Source organism: Gobio gobio (genome assembly GCF_949357685.1).
Source record: "Gobio gobio genome assembly, chromosome: 15".
Taxonomy (NCBI): domain Eukaryota; kingdom Metazoa; phylum Chordata; class Actinopteri; order Cypriniformes; family Gobionidae; genus Gobio; species Gobio gobio.
In genome coordinates, this window is record NC_137108.1 from 37,969,355 (window position 1) to 37,989,738 (window position 20,384).

Here is a 20,384-nt window from a genome sequence, read left to right on the forward strand (position 1 = left end):
GAACAGCAGTGTATTCTTAGCCGATACCACATGGCAAATAAAATGAGTAATATCTTACCAGGGCGTACTTCCACAGTGGCCGTAGCCATGTTCGAGCGGCCCTGGGCATCAGTGACCCGGAGTTGGAATAGATACGTTCCTTCTACCAGATTGGCGAGATAAAGGAAGGCCTCGTGATCTGAGCCATATAAAACATCCTACTCTCAAAAGAAAGAGAGCGAGAGAGAGAGATCATCAGGTAAAATACTGAGCCACAGAAAATGGTGTACAAATAACTCACTCACCCCGGCAGCAGGACTCTGTTCATCTCGCACCCAAAGAAAGGACACGTTTGCTGTTCCGCTGTTGGACACCGAGCCCTTGAGCACCAGAGAGTTGTTGGGCAGAGTGAGTGTGTGGCTGCCGCTCGCATGGGCGACCAGTGGAAGGCTTTTGGCTGTGAATTTAACACAGAATTGCTGGAAACGTCCTAGAATGCTTTTTGTCAGAATATCCATTGTATTGTCATTTAACGTCAGACAACCTTCTTTTTGTGAAATATTGAGCTAGAAAAATTGTGCTTGTGATGTCTTTAACTCTAACTCTTTTAGAGAAAATCATTGACATGATTCGAAAAGGTTAAATAATCCTGTAAAAATAGTCACATTTGTCCTCCTCGTGGTCAAATATGACTGGATTGGAAATGAATGGGAAACCAATTTCATCTAGTCTTCTTTGAAAAATAGACCAAACTTAAGTCTGTGCTCCAAAGCATTCTAAATTTATGACAGTTTAAGTTGGATATTTCATTTTTTACTACTACATAAATATAATTTAGTACCACAAAATCCACTAAAAATACAAAATATTAAATAAAAACATTATCAAATTAAAATATAGTACATTCATTCCATTGAAATAAAATAAAAAATAATAAATCTGTCATTTTTTACCACAGAGCGTAGAGCACCAGAGGGTTAAAATAAATGCCAAATGGTTTTCAATTTTATGTAATGCATTGACACTCATGTATTTTAAATGTCAGTTTTTAAATGATAGAAATACCTATGTGTTACTTACATTTATATATTTACATAATTCTGCTCACCTTCTTTAATGGTGACGGGCAGGACTGCGCTGTCTGTTTCTCCCTGTTGATCTGTCACAGTCAGTTTGAACTTGTAATTCCCAGATCTCAGGCCAGTTGCTATGGCAACCGCTTTATTGGCATCTTTTATCTTCAAGCCTGGAGGGCCACTTCACCGTTACATAGGAGAGTGGTGATGGCACATCAATACAATTTTCACCAAAATCCTTCACAATTCATGCAACACTAAGGGTGATTGAAAATGTAAAAAATGTGTTTTGAAATGTGTTTTGGAATATGAGACAGTACGAAAAAAGGGTGAAGCAAGAACAGATCCTACGGAGGCATTCTTAAAGACAACATGCCACATTTGTCCAGTTTATGGAATTGCAATGTCTGGCAATTAAGCATTAAGCAGCACAACTTTTTTCAACATTGATAATAATAAGAAATGTTTCTTGAACACCAATCAGCAATTTCTGGAGGATAATGTGACACTGAAGACTGGATTATTAATGCTGAAAATTCAGCTTTGCCATCACAGGAATAAATTATATTTTAAAATATATTCAAATAGAAAACAGTTATTTAAAATGATTATAATATTTCACAATATTACAGTTTTTACTGTATTTTTGATTAAACAAATGCAGCCTTGGTGCACATAAGAGAGACTTCTTTCAAAAACATAAAAAAAATCTTACAGCGCCCAAACTTTTGAACAGTAAATAGTAGGTGGTACCTGATCATGTCCCATTGGTAGCTGCTGATGGCCTGATCATCTATGCTGTCGCTGCCATTCAACGTGATGCTGTTGACTGGGAGGAAGAGTTGCCTGTCTGGCCCGGTTATAGCGACTGGTGCTTTGTTTGCTACCACACAAAAAAACAAAAATCATTTATAGAGAATGTATAGTTTTTCTTTATACACACTGATTGGTATAGTGGGTTTGTTTTACCAGGCAGCACAGTGACTGAGATGGTGTCTGAATCCTGTTGACCTCTGGAGTCAGTGACTGTCAGTTGAAAAGTATACCGACCCTCCTGGAGATCAGAGAGCTGCAGGAAAGGTGATCTCATATCCTGACAAAAACACAGCATTTGAAAACATCAACGGATCTACAATGATGTCTGTCTGTCTGTATGTCTATCTATCTATTACCATTTCAGTTGTATCCGACTCTTGTGTATGGCAAGAGATGGTCATAAAATTACCAAGTGATTCTCCATGAATTTTCTTGGCAATGATTTTTCTAGGGTAGGTTGCCAGGTCTTTCCCCTACCCTCCCTATTACATGACTTGGGACTCTCACACACACCTACGGAAAATGTAGCATTTCCAATTCACCTATACTGCATGTTTTTGGATTGTGAGCACCCAGAGGAAACCCACGCAGACACAGGGAGAACATGGAAAGGACGACCCAGGATGAGGTCTAGGACTGTGCAAGCATTAGAGTTGATGGACTCAATCTACTCCATCTATGTTTTGATCATCCTTCTGAATCTGATCTGGATTTAGACTTTGACAAATTTATTTTTCTCCGCTTTCTGCTCAAAATGTTGCTTTTTTTTAAATGAAACTTACCTACATTCAAGGGTTGATTAAAAAAAGGAATGCATCAAGCTCGAATAAAACAGTTTTTTATTTTTTGTTTAAAAGCAGAGTGTCTGTTCTTCTTTTTTATATATTGCATATTCAGATATTCATACATCAAAGTATTCTGGGGGCCAAGAAATTGTGAAAATTATCAAAAACACTGGCAACGATTTGATTTCGCCCTGCAGCTCAGGCTGGAAACCTGTAAATTTTTCAATCCTGTATCCGTTAAAAATTTGCGTGGACCAATCACAAACTGGCTTATCCACCTGGCGCGCTATTGGCAGGTTTAACTAGACTGAGGCTGAATCTGAAATCGCCCCCTAAACCCTCATTCATTATTCCCTATGTTAGTCCACTAATATAGTTCACTTGAAGGAGTGAATGAAAAACGAGTGCGTGAAGTCAGACAGCCGTTGAGTGTCCATCGGCTGTACACTCGTTATTGCAGTGCAATGTGGGACTGAATGAGTGCACTCAATAATGTCCACTATGGTTTCGGACACCACTACAAATGGCTGACCCCTCAAATAGTGCCGTATTTGAGGGTATAGGGGGCGATTTCGGATTCAGCCTGGGAAAACCCAGCCAGATCTGCCAGCGATTTGATTTCGCCAATCAGCTGTACGTCACCCGTTGGTCTGATTGGTTGAAGGACTATCCAATTGCGTACAGAGTCATTTGAACTATGCCCATTGATCACGCCTCTTGTGCAGTAGAAAATACAGAGCAGACTCCCCAGACTAATGTTCACTCTTAAAAGATTGAGCTTGGTCTGGTGATAGCCAGACAAGGGTAATTGAGAATAAATGGGGGAAAGTCACGTGAGAGGAGGAAATGACTCCATCACATGATTGGATATGATTGGTTCCCGCCTCTTGTGTACGCGTTCACAAATCGGTCTGAATGAACTGAATGAAGACTATTAAGACTGAATAAAGACTAAGTAAACAACTTACCCACTTGCTTTCTCACATCAAAATCAAACTCGAAATGACCTGAAATTGTAACATCCGTCAGCTGTGGTACCCTTAAGTACCCTTCGTTTCCATAGACTTTATCACCCCGGACTTCATTTCCCAGTATCCCCTGCTCATTATTACTTAACCTTTTTCACCTGTGTCTTGTTTCAGTTCATTTAAATGCCATTTGCACTGCATTCTTGCTGAAATCTTGTTTGTTTTGGTTTACATTCTCCGTTGGCATTTCGAGCAGTTCTTGAGTTTCTTATGTTTGATTTCTGCCTGAGTCTTGAATCCCTGTTCCTGTCTGCCCTCCTTGGAGAGTATGTTGTGTATTTGGACTGATTATATGTACTTGACCCTATGCCTGGTATGGACGATGACTTTGGATTATACTTGTAAATAAACTGCGTTTGGATTCTCACTCCTTCTGCTGTATGTTGTCATTACAACACCAAATCATTACAGAAATCATGATGACTGTGGGAAATACAAATTAGATAATGTTTATTTAACCAGGAAAATGTGACAACATTAAGTGTAACTGGGACATGAATTTACATTTGATTTATATATTCAAATTCTTTTCAAAAAACTGTGCCTCATTTCAGAACACCACTGTGACACTGTGGAACTCCAGTAAGTGTTCTTCACTTCAGTGCAACACATTTTCCACTGGGTAAAATAAAAATCTAATTACCTGCATAGTGACCTTTTGGGTCAGGCTTCTAGGATGGAGAGTCCAGAGGTAGCTGGTAATGGCATAGTCATCAGTGCTTTGGTTACCCAACAAGGTGAGGTGGTTGAGAGGCAGGGTGATGACCCGGTCACTGCCTGCTTTGGCCCGAGGAGGGTCATCTTTTGGGCTGCTGACCCTTACAGTGGCAGTGCTGGAGTCGGTCATTCCATCAGAATCAGACACTGTCAGCCTAATGTAGGCCAAGCAAAAATCAGGTCAGGATCGAGTTAATGAGGTCAAGCCAAATTAGAAAAAGCCCTGGAGGAATCGCCCACCAATGATTAAACAGCAAATCGTAGAAGATGAAAAATTAAAGTTATACAATACATAGGCCTATTCTTACAGTACAAACTTATCTAAGTCCTTACTTGAAGGTATATTCTCCAGGTGAAAGATTCTGTAGCAACAGTACAGATGTGTCAACGGGGCCCTCAGGTTTCCAAATAGGGCCATCCACCTTCTCCCACAAGTAACTGACAACTCCAACATCATCCACGCTCTCTGGGAAGCATCAGGATGCACATTTGGTTAAAAACTCATGACCTAAATGATCTAAAGAAAAAACTGAGAGAAATGGACAAAACAAGCTACATACGACTGCCATTAATGATGAAGATGGAACCTTCTTGAAAAAGCACATCTTGGCTCTTAGGCAGAGTGACGGCTTTAGGAGGCTTATTTATATCCACAGCTGCAGAATGAAAAGTAAGCCTGTTCATATATGAGGCACAATACTGTATTCTTAGCAAATAATACCAAATTATGATCGAAAGAAGTTTTACCAGGGTGTACTGTGAAGTTCCCAACACTTTCTCCATATGCTTGTTGTGCTTTCACACTCACTCGGACAGCATAGACACCAATGGAAAGCTGGAATACAAAAGGAAGATGTTTTTAGAAAAAATAATATTGTTTAATGTTCTAAATGATGAAAGTCATACTGAAAGTGGCCAGGAGTTGAGTCTCACTTCTGAAATTTTGACAGACTTGTTGTGCTGCCCCTCCATCACACCGTGGTGTCCATCAGGTGACGTTACCAAAGTCCACTCATATGTGTAAGGAGCCTCTGAGGAAAAAGGCACCATCAACATAAAATTGAAATGCTTAGTTATGATTCAGGTAGGCACAGAATTCAGAAGGCCATACAGTACCTGAAGTGTCATCTGGATTAACAGTAGCAGTTAGTTCGACTGTATTTTGAGGCAGTGTGGCTTCCACAGGGCCTTCAATGGACACAGACAGGGCTCCTACTGAACAAAGAGAGTGTGTGAAAAGAACTTTAATCTGAGTAATAATAATAATAGTGATGCTTGCATGAGTAAGCACCACTAATAAATGGAAATAATGTAGTAACGCATCTGTAATACCTGGCTGTTCTGTGATCATCTGCGATGTGGCTTCAGTGCTGAGTGGAGTAGTGAAGAAACTACTGACTGCGCTGAACCTCGAGGGCTCTGAGCTGATGTCTTGCAGGACATTAGGTTGAGTAGTTGCAGACGAAGTGTTCTGTGGGTCTTCTTCAAACTTTAATGATAAAAGTAACAATGTTTTACAAATGTCGTCACCCATGTCGACCAAAGTCTGTGGAATAGTACATGACACCATAAAAAAAGACCATAAAAAGTGAATGACTTTAACAGGATAAAGATGTTTCAAAAGATTTCACACAGCAGATGAGACATGGAAGACTGATTAAGCACTTGGCCAGAGTGAGAGTACATTTGAGACACCATGTTTCCCAATGATGCCACAACTTTAAAATAGAATCATGACATTTCAAGTCATGATGATGAATTGGCAACTATCTATAAGAGAAAAGCCAGTTCCTTTAATTTCTAAGTGCTAACAGCCTTGTCAATTATATATATATATATATATTAAAAATTTTTGAATAATATAATTAAAGATGAATTCAATTTAAATATATACTGTATAAATATATGTATACGGTATACACACACACACACACACACACACACACACACACACACACACACGCACACTTGTGTACTACTGTTTTTTTTCCTCAAGTTCAACAAGTTTTTTTTTATTAAAATACAGTAAAAACAGTAATATTTTGAAATATTATTACTATTTAAAATAACTTTTTTTCTTGTTGAATATATTTTAAAATATAATTTATTCATGTGATTTTCAGCACCATTACTCCAGTCTTCAGTGTCACATAATCCCTCACAAATCTAATATGCTGATCTGGTGCTCAAGAAATATTTAAATATATTATTATATAATTATACTAGATATAAAAATGCATTATTATCAATGTTAAAACCAGTTGTCAGCTCAATAATTTTACTTTTTTTCCTCAGGATTCTTTCGTGAATAGAATGTTTATTTTAGAAATATGGCATTTATTTTAGAACTCCTTTGTCACAATGTAAAAGACATTACCGTCACTTTTGATCAAACTATTGAACAGTTGTGTATATAATATTTATTTACCTGTCTGTTTTTAATGTCTTTAGGGTGTCTGGAAATAGTATGCATGAATCCGTAACCAACACTCACCATCAGGTTAAGCACAGCGCTTGTTGGGGGCGTAACATCGGATTCTGCATCAATAAGAGATGACTTGCTTTCATTTCTCATTTCTGGGAAGTGACTACTTTCAAGAGAGCCCTGCACTGTCATCGGCCTTTCACCAACTCGCTCCGTTTCTGATTGGTTGAATTCTTCTTTTCCTTGAACAAGTGGCCAAGCGTATAGCCCAGGGCTTTCTTCTTGTTCTACAGCTGCACCATCCCTGTCTTCAGCTCTTTTGTCTTCCACACTTCGAAAACTCTCAGCATATTCAGCATCAGTGTTGTCCAAATCTCGAATGCCTTCCAACAAGGCAAGGTCCTTCATGGGGTCCTCAGAGCCCCTGTGCCTGGGCAGAGGCTGCCAGTGGTTTGGGAAAGACTCTCCTCGGACCAAGGATTGGAGAACCTGTGTCTGCGGGGGCCCACGTTGCAAAAAGGCCAGGAGAGAGTCAGTACCAGGCCTTTGCTTCGGCTGGCAGTTCTCTGTTCGCTGACAACTGAGCACATAGCAGCGGCGCTCAAAAAACCAGGCCAGGTCACAGCCTGGGAGATCACAGCAAGCCCCTGCACACTGGGCCATAGACGTGACATCCGGAACCCGTAAAATACTGCTGCTCCTCAGCTCAGGAGACACCACGCTCTCCGTGTAGGTTGCGGCCTGCCAGCACTGTCCTGATACTGCATCGACAACAAAAAACAAATGCAAGAAGAAATAAATTTCATTTTTTCATTCAGTAGTCCAATAAAAAGACATTACATAACCAAGCCCCTACAGACCATTGCAATGTCTAAAAAAAACTAAACAGAAAGAACAAGTTAAAATACATGATTATCAAAAAATGATGTGCATTTGGCACCGAGTTATTCTCTGTGTCTTTCATGTTTTTATGATGTTTAAATGGCAGCTTGCTAAATACATTTCCAAGTCCTCTAAATAATCAACAATCAAAACCTTGCTGAAAAACCTGCTGTACACAATCTTCTACATGTTTTCTTCCCTCTGATTGATTATTCATACCTTTTTAGCAAGAAAAAGGCCTTTAGTAAAATTCTAAAAATGTCTAGCTTCAGGTCGTGGCACATGTCTTTTTGCTGTGAAATATTTTATAATTTTTATGAAGTAAATGTGAGAATAACTGTCATGTTTTGTAATATTTCAAGATGAGTATTTATTGGATTGAAGCAACTTAGGTTTATTTGTTATATTTATATATAAAATAAATTATATAAAAATATATACAGTATATACATGCAAATATTTCTTAAATATATACAAGCATGTGTGTCTATTCAAATATAGGCCAACATAATAATTATACACAGTACACACTCATATATTATGTAAACACAAACTTTTCTATTAATCATTTGACAGCCTTGTGTATATATATATATATATATATATATATATATATATATATATATATATATATATATATATATATATATATATATATATATATATATATATATATATATATAAATGCGCCTTGGTAGACCTATATATACAGCTTTGCCTTGGTGGTGATGGATGTAATGCAGAAATATATACTTGCCTCTGATACAGAAGAGCAGCACAAGTGAGAGAACTGGTGAGATGTTCATGCTGCCTATTCACAGCAAAGGATTTTGACCGTCATTACCTCTTCAATATTTCTATAAGGTTAAAGACAGAGGAGACAACACAAGCTATAGGCTATCACAAACAGAAAGATAAAAAAATAACATTACAGCAGGAGCATTAATCAATTTATAGTCAAAACAATTTAAAGCTAGATGCCATTTGTTGCATGGCCTATTTTATTTGACTTCCATCCCTCACAGCAACCGGCCCTAAGGGCTTAGATACCTCTGGAGAAATGTCATGTGATACTAAAATACATTATATATCAGCAATATTATTTATATTATTTACCACAATTAGTTACATAAAACAAGCAAAACGCTAAAAACAATGGGACTAAAAAAAGTCAACAGCAAAAACGTGCGCTGTTATTGTGAGTTGTAGCTGTACCCGTGGGATGTGACGCTCTTATTCAAGCATCTGTTTCCATGACATCGAGAATCAGCTTCCGTACCGCTGCTCCATAGCGAACCTGCGCAGGCTGGGACACGCGATGCTGGAGTAATGCTGGGATGAAGGTCTGGTATTGCGGCAGTGATGTTGAGATGAAGGTCTGATATTGCTAGAGAGATGTTTAGGTGTATGTCTGCGGGAGGGAGTGTCAGCAGAGCAGACAGAGACGAGCAGGGCGGAGGGAGACACGTGACGTGATCTCTGTGATGTTGCAGAAACACACATCATCACATCCCTAAAAAAAATAAAAAATAAAAAAACATCACATCATCCCTGATTTGGGATTAATTGCGTCTTGTGGCCAAGTAGAACGTTTTTGTTTTTTTACATTTAAATTTTTACATCATTATTTAATTTAAATATTATTAAAATAAATAAAAATGTTATCGCATAGAATTATTAATGATACAATATTAATATTATGTCGACCACACCCCAAAACGTGGTCACAGAAACAACAACATTATGTTATTTTGTTATTTAAAAAAACTTTATTATATTATCCTATTAATTATAATATAATATATTAAAATGTCGACCACACACCAAAATATGTGATCACAAAAACAACATTATGTTATTTTATTATTTCAAAATGCGTTATTATTAGCATTAATAGTTTTAGTCTTAATATTACGTCGATACTCCAAAACGTGGTCAGAGAAACAACAACAACAATAATAATAATAATCATAATCTTCACCATTCTACACTATTTTCTTTGAAAGCCACCTTAACAATTCTCCACATATCATACCAAAGACTTTTAAAGGGACTTTTACTTAAAGGGGCGGAGTTTTCGTTTCATTTTAACGCTTGCGTTTTTAATTCTGTGGACACATTTTACTGTCGTTATTTCTCTATTTATTTATTTATTTATACCATAAAGTACGAGAAAACCCTTCCGAAATTTGAATATGCCGCTGTGGTTCATAGACCAACCTGACTGATGTATGGGAAATCGAAACTTAACTGCGGCTGCATATAAGGCAAGAGTAGGCTAATGCTTTACTCGAGACTTGGGAGTCAAGAACAGTAAGCATGACATTTATGTTATCTCTTTGCGACTTTATATCTCGCTGCTGTGAGTAAAACACCCCCTCTAAAACCTGTTATTGTAGACCTAATTCTAATATTTATCCTACTTACGACATTGTCTGACAGACAGTATTCCTTCTTATGGAAAAATTTCGTTAAAGGTAAATTTAATATAAGTTATATAAAGGAGTGGCAGTTCAATTTTAGATTTAAGGTGTAGCCCACAAAAAAATATCACAGTGACAGCTACATATAGGTCGAACCTGTTGCCTAATTTACATATTCTTGGCATTTTGGGAACAATGCATATCATAGGATGAATAAACTTGTTCATGTCTGGTTTAACTTGACTGCAACTTCACTATTAGCACCAAACCCTTGAACAGAAATTGAATCTGAAAGCTCCAAGTAGTGAACACAAACCTATCTTCCCTGTTACAATGGATGAACCACCTTGTTCACCAAGGTAAGTACACTATTCGACATTATCAAGAAGCATTAAAAGCATTTTTATTTTCTGTAGTTAATCAATGTCAGTTACAGTATAAAAAACTGTTTTGGTTAGATTATCTAATTTCAAAATGTCAAGCTGCGTTAGTCTTGATAGATAATATGCTGCTGCTGTTTTATTTTCAATGGACTAAATGTATGAGCTGCAACACAATTGACTTTTTGACATAGGCTACTGTATTTTATTCTGCTATAGTCATACCTGCTCAGGAGAGCCCCATGCGGCCTGTAATGACAGTACTCCATCTCCTTGTCTTGACACCCAAGTTAAGGGGAAAACTGGGAAGAATAAAAAGCATAAAAAGAAACGCAACGCTGCATGCCAAATGAAAACAGGTGGTGATTGTACCCAGGTCACTGTTGAAGAGCTGTCGCCACCCTCACAACACCTGCCTGAGCCCCTTGAAAAAAGCTCTGCAGGATCAAAGCAAGAAAAGAATACTCGCAAAACAAGAAATCCTTCTATATCTCCTGCAATTTCTCCCGCAAGCTCCACTCAACGACAAAAAGACCAAAGTGCACAGAAAACATCAGCTCGGTCTACCTGTGACCAGTCAACTCAGACAGAGTCACCTCAACTCCAATCTGTCCAAACGCAGTCAACGCAAACCCCTCCGATCCAGGGTGTAGACACACCATCAACAGAATCCACGTCCACCCAGACAGTACGGTCTAGTTTTCCCTTAAACCAGGCATACTGGGGAAATACACTCACAGATCAGTCAGCTGATCAGCAGAAAACCCAATTCGGCTCCAGAAGCAGCTGTCTGACAGTGATATCCTGGAATATAGACGGTCTGGATTCCGACAATGTCTTTGACCGGGTCAAAGGTCTGCTGTCACTCTTAGGAAAGTAAGTTTTACTCACCAATTGTAAATTTTTTATATTTTTAATATGCATACACCTTCAGACCAAACAATAATTTGAATAGATTTCTCATGCACAGATTTACAAGGAGGATTAAAGGCACAATATGTAATTTTTTCCGCTAGAGGTTGCTTATTCAAAAAAGTTGATTTCACAGAATCATGGCAGTTGTTGCCTTGACCTCTACAGTTCAAGTTCAAGTTACGTTTATTTAAAAAAGCGCTTATAAAACAGCCACACGACTGACCAAAGTACACAGGTACACAGAACCATATATGTACACAGGATCAGATAAAAAAAAAGTATAAAACAGCTAAAACACAATAAAACTGAGTCAGACCCCAGTTTAAATGAATATAAAGAAGAAACCAAAGAAAGCAAGGTAGATCCATTTAAACATAAAACACAACAAAAAGAACTGCAAAGAAAATTGAATTATAGGCTAAGGAAAACAGGCGCGTTTTGAGAAGAGACTTAAAAATAAAGGTCAGGGAATAAAGCAGTTCTGCGTTACCCACATACACATGACCGGAAGAAGCGGAAGTGGTCGTCTTCGGCATGTGTCATGCTGCTTGTCTCATATTACAAGCGAGTGCCCAGTTGGTGGAAAAGAATCCGATGGGACTCGGGCATAAATTATATTCAGAGCTAATGTATTAAAGATTTATTAACGTTACATAAAGCAGGGTGAGGCTGAAAGCCACTGAAGCGGAATGAGGCCGCTGGAGTGATTGCTAATATGAGACAAGCAGCATGACACATGGCGAAGACGACCATGTTGTGATGTTCGTGGGATGGTAAGGAAGAAGACAAAGGGGTCGGCTTACTGGAACTCGTGGGGGTTTTATTAACTCAGGTTTTACTCAGGTTACAATAGCGTGCACTTCGCACAAACATAAAAAGTTCCTCATATAGTATCATAAATTCTCAATCGTCGGTTTCTCTCCAGCAGTTCCTCTCTGCTTCCTCCCCCAGCCGAGTTCCAGTCTGTCTCTCCGTCTCCAGCTCTCTCTCCTTCTCTCTCGTTTCCTCCTGCTCTATGTACTCTCTCCACGCCAATTACTGCAACAAGAGACAGGTGTTCATCATTTGTGCTTGATCCACTTACGTGCCGCTCGTCCTCTGACTTTCTCTCCCGTCACAGACTTTGCTAAACCACGGCCCCCTCGCCACAGACCACTTCCGCTTTTTCCGGTCATGTGTATGTGGGGTAACAGCGCTGCTTTATCATTGCAATGTAACTGCTAGGGATGGCTGATGCGAAACTGTGGTATCGGCGCTTTGCCGAGATCCCGAAGAGCAGATGTTTCGAAACACTACTCCGAACAGTGATTCGAAACACCCTTGTCACGTGACTATGGCTAAATGAAGCTTTGAAGTGTTTCATCAGGTTGCCCCTGTCGAAACTGCGTTTGATTGAAAGGGGCGGGAACAAACCACACAGTCAGTCAGTCACACATCTGTATAATTCCCTCAGTTTAAAAGTTAATCCATCTTCACCTCGTGGGTTTTTGTGAGAGGAGAAAGATTTTGTGATGGCAGCAGTGATTTTGTGATATAGAGATTTATAGTGCGCTTTGGTTAGTTATATTTAGGCTACATTTAAATTTGATAAATTGACTGATAGGTATAGACAGTGACATATAGTTAGGATAGATATAGTGACACATTAATATAGGCTAAGTTAGATAGTGACAGATAGCACAGCATAAGTTAGAGATATAGAATTATAATGATTAGGTGAAATATAGGCTAGATAGATATATTAATAGAATAGATAAAAATGGAGGCTCCACGTAAGAGATGCCGTACATCTGTGGTGTGGGAGCATTTCCATTTGGAAACACCAAATAAAGTCAGATGTGTGTATTATGATAGGCAGCTAGCCAACTGCAACAATACATCATGATGCGCCATTTGAGGGCACAGCTATTTTGCAGGGTGCAGAGGATGGTAACATTCTCCCTCTATCTAAACCTTTTTTATGGGAACTGTTTGATTGTCATATCTGTGAAACCCAGACGATACACGGTGCTACAGCTGATACAACAGTAGAAGTGAAAAAGTACCTCAAATATGCGTTTTTGCCCAGAATGCATGATCCATTAATTTTCCTGAAAAGAGAGAGCAGTAATTTCCCCTCATTTGTAACCTATGTACTTGCTTAAAAATATTTGTGCATGCCAGCAACAAGTGTCCCTTGTGAGCGGATTTTTTACAAAGGCTGAAGAAATTATATATGTAAAAAAAGTCCTTCAACAGCAGAGCAAATAATATTTTTCAATAGAAATGTTATGTAACAAATGTGACACATTGTGCCTTTATTTTAATAATGTTAATTTTTCATGACCCCAAAAAACCCCTATAGTTATTCTTCACAATGAGGAGGCAACAGGTTACAAAACCAATATCATTGTCAAGGTTATTTTAGATCAACACATGCAAGTGACCACTAGGTGTCGCCGTAGAGACAGGTGTCGGATTGATTCGAAGCTTCGAAACAATATGGCACATTTGCTTCAACTGTTTCAGTGCTTCACGAAGCCTCGGCCTGCCCATCACTACTAACTGCTCCGAGACACAAAGGCTGAGAATCCAAACGCAGCTTTATTAAAGGATAATCCACAATCGTAGTCAAAAATAATCCAAAACCAAGAGACAATAAACCAGGGAAAACACTCAGAAATGCAATTATACAACAAGCAAGATTTCCCATTGAATGACAGGGTGAACAGGCTAGATATAGGCAGAGGTAATCAGTCCTTCCAGAAAAATGCAGCTTTTTTTTGTGATTGTTGCGGGCAAAAATCCTTGATTATGCGGCACGTTTTCTTAAAAAATGCGATGGAAAATGCGGGATATTTATGCAATGAAATTGCGGGAACTTGCAAAAACTGCGGTTTGATGAAAAAGAGAAAAAAAACACTACATCACAGAAAGTGCTGGGAATATTTAAGTTCTGAATCAGTGAGTCGATTCAGAGGTTCAGAGCGTTATGAATCAGTGAGTCGATTCATGATTCGGATTGCGTGTCAAACTGCTGAAATACGTGACTTTGGCGATCCAAACCGCTGAATTGACTCACTGATTCATAACGTTTCGAAGCTTCATGATGCTGTTTTTTGAAATCGGTCAACACACCGGGAAACTGCTTTGCACGGTCTTTTGCTGTTATTTTTGTTGGCAAATGGGAACCGATATCTATGGTTTCACCACAGGGTTTGCAGCTTTTCGACGACGTTCGCATCGAGTAATTATGTCACTTCAAATCGTTCCCATGGCAATAGGGGGAAATGGCGGCTCTTGTGTGAAGTAAACAAACATTTTTCAACTTTCTGCTAATATATTTGACTTTTTTGCAACGAAAATGCGGGGATTATGAAATCATGCTAGCCCCGCATATTTTGCACGCGGAAATAGACAATTTACGCTGCGAAAGAGCGGCGTATTTGAAAAAATGTGGCCCCCGCATACCGTAAAACTTCAAATAATAGCCCGGGCTTCTATTTACCCAAATCGCCGAACTGCACCGGCTTGTATTTGAAACAGGCGTCTATAAGAGACAGGCCTTTAATTTAGTGTTGAGATGTTCAAGCATGACGGTAGGAGGTTACCACATTATATTACGTTTTATTTATAATTAATTCGAATGTGTTTAACAAATCATTTAATGTAAGAAATGTCTTAGATTATTGGCAGCACAAAAAACGAAACGATGTGACAGCAATGGGCAGAACAATATAAGTTACCGCTAAAATCCATTGAGCGTATGAACTTGTTGCCCGAAACACATCAACAAGAAAGAATGAAGGCTACCCTGTAAAACAACTGCAATCATGTGATAGAAAATTACTCTATTCATCACTATCATCATCCCCGCGATTCTTGATTCAAGTTCATGGGCGAATTCCTCCTCCACTTCTCCCTCTCCAGCCTCCGCTAACTCTGCCTGCCTTGCTCGCAATAACAGCTCCGCCCAGATGCGCACGGCTCTCCCTCTTTGAAACAATGGATAATGTGGTCCTCGCTTCCATCAGAAGCTACTGTCAGGCCACATACTTAAGGATAACATCCCGAAGTTAATGAAATATATCTCCTCCTTCTCCCTCGCACACACAAACACACGCGCACGTCTGCGCGCAAGCATTAAAGGAATGTTTCAGCCGCTCCGTATCCAGCTTTACCCACGCTTGAAATTTGACAACTGTCAGCTTAAATGTCAAATTATACTTTTCTCCATGGTGGTATTGAGAGAATTAAGAAAAACTGAAGACTGAAAGTTCGTTAACCTCTTTGTAATGTTGCCATAGTGATGAGTCGTTCATGAACGGTTCCGTCTGTCACGTGAAATTTAATCAAAGAACAGACGATCTGACGGGTTTGAGAAGATCAAATACAGCCCGATACTAAAAAACAGACCCGGCGTCTATTTGAGACCGGCCTTTATTTATCCAAACCTGTCGTCACACCAGGCGTTTAAAAGAGACAGGCGTCTATTTGGGACTCTGCTATTATTTGAAGTTTTACGGTAAATATGCGGACTTCATGCGATTGCATAATCGCGTTTTTCTGGAGGGACTGGGTAATGAGGAAAATGAGACACAGGTGGATGTAATCAGGGATGATAAATCCGAGCAAAGGATTATGGGAGATGTAGTCTGAGATAGTATGACAATAGTCCACGGTGGAGTGCCCTCTGGTGGTAAATCACAGGCACTCTCACTGGTGATCATGACAATCATATATACATTTGAATTTGATGAAAGTAATGTTATAATGCTACTCTGTCCGTTCGCTCAGCGGCTACTATAAGACACTTGTTGCTCACTGCAGTAAGCTAGATCGACATTAGGCATGGTAAAACACGGTACTCACGGTAAATCAAGAAAAAAACTGATTCAAACAATAAGTCTAACTGTGTTGAGGTAAATAACAATGATTCATTTTCTGTTGATGTATCCAAGCAGTTGCTCACCTGTCTATTAAAACACAATATATTAAAGCGTCTTTGGTTATTCTAAGGTTTCTACAATGCGGGTATATCATTAATAGGGGATGCACGGACACGTTCCGTGTCCTGGTTAAAATTGCTTGTTTATCTGGATTTTTAAACATTCTTGGAAATATTTAGGATAATGTAAGTACGCAAGTCAACAAAATATATAACATTGTTTGGATATTTGAATCCAAAAATCTTATATATTGTGCCTTTAAATAGCATTATGGCGAATAACATTTTTAAATGATCAGGTTTAGGGAGTTTGTTCATTCACATTTAAAGGTAAAGTGTGTCATTTCTGTCCTGCCCTAAACTCAAACCATTTGCTGAGCTGATGTTATATAATAGAGATATCTTTTGACAAATGAATTACTTAATTGTTTTCTTCCCACATGAATCTGAACAAGTATTTAACATTAATAGCATTGCACACTTCATATACAGCATTTAGCGGTCTCAATTAACTAAAAATATCTAATGTTTTACAAAACCACTTACAAAAATACTTGAATGAACTGATCACTAAATTATGATTTGAATGCAGGTACCGTGCAGATGTTGTACTGTTACAAGAGCTGATTCCTCCTTCTTTGAAGATTTTACAGAACATTATGAAAGATTATCAGTTTCTGCAAGGTATGTTAATGGTCGCAAACAAGCTCAATAAATAAATACTATTTTCTGATATGAATATTAGATCATTTTGTTTTTTCAGCCAGTGAAGAGGCTTATTTCACTGGCATTTTGCTCAAAAAGGACAGCGTACAATTCCTCCAAAGCAACATTGTGAAGTACCCAACCACAGAGATGGGCAGGAACCTGCTAATAGCAAATGTAGGTCCCTTTTTTGCTAGCCATTTGATAATTATTAATTTAATATGCCTGATTATCAATATGTACTTTTTTTTTTACCCTTTAGACTATATTTATAATGATACAAGTCATAATGTAAATTTCTATTCAAAACATTCAACTTCCCGTTTTGTGTTTGCATGTTTGTTTAGGTGAGCTTTTTAGGCCGTCCACTTAGCATCATGACATCTCATCTGGAGAGCTGCAAGACAGGCTCTCAAGAACGCCTGAATCAGCTGCGGAGAGTCTGGAAATGGATGAAAGAGGCTCCAGAGGACCACTCAGTTATATTTGGAGGAGATACTAACCTTAGGGATTGGGAGGTTGTGTGTGACACTAACATGGGTTTGCTCTAATGTCCTCAAAATCAAAACTCACATTTTACTCTGTCAAAATGTGATGTGTGATTTGTTTGCCTGTGTTTATTATGACAGGTGAAGAAGCTCGGGGGGCTGCCGGACGGTATCTCTGATGTGTGGGAGATGCTGGGGAAACCAGAGGAAAGCAGATACACCTGGGACACATCCATCAATGATAACAATGAAATTCCTAATTCTATACGCCTGCGATTTGATCGAATTTTCCTCAAACCAGCCGCAGAGGGTGCCCAGCTACGGCCAGAAAGCATGACCCTGATTGGTCTGGAGAGGCTGAAGTGTGACTATTTCATCAGCGATCACTGGGGCATTCTTTGTACTTTCATATTTGGGACATCAGAAGAGTAGTGTTAATGACTGATATTCTTTTTATGTCCTGTGCATGATTATATATAGCCTAACTAAATGGGTCATAAGCTTTTTAAACAAACCATTATTGATAAACTCGTTTTTAAATGTTCATTGACAATCATAAACTGCTGGAAGATTAACTTATACACCAACTATATACCTAGACTGAGGCTAGTTGTCACACTTTTTACTTCAGTGAATATTTCTAAGTTTCTATGTAAACACATAGGCTACCCTAGCTTGTTTCCGCCACATAATAAAACATTTTTAAAAGATAATTGCTACTATTTATCTCGCAATTTTGTCAAAATCGCAAGTTATAAAGTAACAGGAACTAGTCACACAAGAAGGAAAAAGAAACAATATATTTGGGCGATATATTTCAAAATAAGAGTCCAACTTAAAACAGAACCAGGAACGTGACAGATATAAAGTAAGAATTTCGAGTTATAAAGTCAGAATTGCGTGATATAAAGTAAGAATTGCGTATATATAAAGTCAGAAATGCATGACATAAAGTCAGAATTGTGAGATATAAAGTCAGAATTACGAGTTATAAAGTCAGAATTTCGTGATATAAAATCAAAATCGCAAGTTAAAGTCAGAATTGCAAGTTATAAAGTAAAGAAGTAGGCCTAAAGAGATGTGATCACTTCTGACTTTTTTTCTCACAATATTAAAAGTGTTTATATCACACTTTATATTTTGGGGAAAAAAAAAAAGGTAAACCATTGCATAACATTAAAAACACATATGACAACTCCATCCTGACTTATGAAAAACATTCCTGGTCCAGAGCACATAGTTCAGTCTTTCAATCTTCATTACGTTTCTTGAATGCATGGCATATACAAAATTTCTGCTAAAGAAAGCACATTTGTGTAATTGGAATTTGGACATTTGACAAGACCGTTTAGACTATAGACTTGACAATGTGACAACTATCACCAGTCTCCTCTATATGTAAATGTTAATACCTAATGTAAATAATAACCATTACTTTCATATCCCAGCTTTCTTCCCTTATTTTTTCACTAGAGGGAGCTCAAAGGACAGCCTGATTCTTATGTTTGCTGGTGTATGTGACAAAAATATCAAAGCTGTATTTATTAATTTTGTTCATTCATTTTAATTAATAATATTTGGGTTTATGTTACTAAACATAATACCTCTAATGGTTTTATGTTTACATAGATTCCATTTAAGGTAATCAACCACGGATTTAGGAATACTACCTATTTTTAGTCCATTATAATTATGCACCATTGACACAGTTTGAATGGCAAGCACACAGCACTATAAAATAATGTGGACTGTACACGTTTTGATTCAATATGCATATGCTGAAATCTGGACTGAATCTTTTGGATGACCGTGAGTAATTATGTTTAAATGGATAGGAATATATTCTCTGGAACTGGCAAACATGGCCCTGTTTTCACTTGGAGAAATTATTTACAGCACATTCTCTCTCCTAAGTTAAACAGAATTGAAATGTGCCAGTACAGTTAGAGAGAGGTGGCAGGCTGACAACAAGAATTATTTTTTGTCATTGGCATGGTGTCAGGAATTGGATTAACAAAAGAGCCATTTACCAGGACAGTCATGGATTTAGAAATTTACTGCAATGTGCCACGAATCTTCTCAACTGCTTCTGTTTTCTTTCTTTATTTTGTACCCATCATGTTTGTCTTAAACACTCATTGTTATTATCTAGAGAGAGATTCTGCCAGCATTACCTCACATAATTAAACACTTAAATCAGTAAACAGAACTTTGTCAGAATTGTATGCTAAAGGAAAAAACCTTGTCCTTTAAAATGTATGACAATGTCATTAAAGCTGCAGTAACTTTTTGCACTCTGTCGGTTAATAAACAGAACTGCATGCATCTTGCGGAAAAACAATAGCAGCCGGAGCTACTTCTCTGTTTATGTCTATGGCGAGTCACACAGGGACTGTGCTACCAGACTGGTCTGAAATAGTCCCAATACTTATTATTAGTGTACCATAATGATTCAGGCAAAACAAGACAAAAACACGGTTTGGAAAATGGATTCATGTTATACATTCTCATTATATAATTTTTGTAAATCTTGAACACAAAAAAAGTTACGGACAGCAGCTTTAATCAAATGTTTAACACAGTAAATGGTTCAATGTCCTGTCATGCTAATCTATTTCCTTAATTTATAATACATCACAGAATAATCAGCCAGATGAAATAATTGCCATATCATCTCTATATAAACACATGTTGAATGTTGAAGTATTCTAATAGCCTAACTAGAAGGCATTATTTAATAAAGACCATCATGAAGGTTGTGAAAGATCATTAGCTCCCACTGTTATAGGAAAGCCTTAGTCTTTATTACAACAAACTACAAATATACTCACATTAAAG

General features: G+C 38.0%; 2 protein-coding genes across 3 annotated transcripts in view; one reads left to right on the plus strand and one right to left on the minus strand.

Moving 5' to 3' along the window:
- kiaa0319 (KIAA0319) overlaps positions 1–9,121 on the minus strand; it is a 14,985-nt gene extending 5,864 nt beyond the window's left edge. The window contains exons 1-15 of the mRNA XM_079836174.1: positions 8,924–9,121; positions 8,466–8,565; positions 6,896–7,587; positions 5,734–5,890; positions 5,518–5,616; positions 5,335–5,432; positions 5,149–5,236; positions 4,962–5,057; positions 4,735–4,867; positions 4,328–4,556; positions 2,025–2,148; positions 1,809–1,938; positions 1,088–1,236; positions 285–436; positions 59–197 (exon numbers count right to left, since the gene is read on the minus strand). Coding sequence (XP_079692300.1) covers positions 59–197; positions 285–436; positions 1,088–1,236; positions 1,809–1,938; positions 2,025–2,148; positions 4,328–4,556; positions 4,735–4,867; positions 4,962–5,057; positions 5,149–5,236; positions 5,335–5,432; positions 5,518–5,616; positions 5,734–5,890; positions 6,896–7,587; positions 8,466–8,514 — 2,335 coding nt within the window. The 5' untranslated portion in view covers positions 8,515–8,565; positions 8,924–9,121. The remainder of the gene's footprint in view (positions 1–58; positions 198–284; positions 437–1,087; positions 1,237–1,808; positions 1,939–2,024; positions 2,149–4,327; positions 4,557–4,734; positions 4,868–4,961; positions 5,058–5,148; positions 5,237–5,334; positions 5,433–5,517; positions 5,617–5,733; positions 5,891–6,895; positions 7,588–8,465; positions 8,566–8,923) is intronic.
- A 645-nt stretch (positions 9,122–9,766) lies between these two features.
- On the plus strand, positions 9,767–19,837 carry tdp2a (tyrosyl-DNA phosphodiesterase 2a). 2 transcript variants are annotated; one of them, XM_079836179.1, is made up of 7 exons: positions 9,913–10,021; positions 10,393–10,490; positions 10,731–11,387; positions 16,946–17,037; positions 17,117–17,235; positions 17,406–17,576; positions 17,688–19,829. In XM_079836179.1, exons 2-7 carry the CDS (start codon positions 10,465–10,467, stop codon positions 17,976–17,978), a joined length of 1,356 nt encoding a protein of 451 aa, XP_079692305.1. In that variant the 5' UTR covers positions 9,913–10,021; positions 10,393–10,464; the 3' UTR covers positions 17,979–19,829. The 2 variants fall into 2 exon arrangements, with proteins under 2 accessions (XP_079692304.1, XP_079692305.1); XM_079836178.1 differs by having other exon boundaries at positions 9,767–10,490; positions 17,688–19,837.
- The last annotated feature ends 547 nt before the right edge of the window (positions 19,838–20,384 follow it).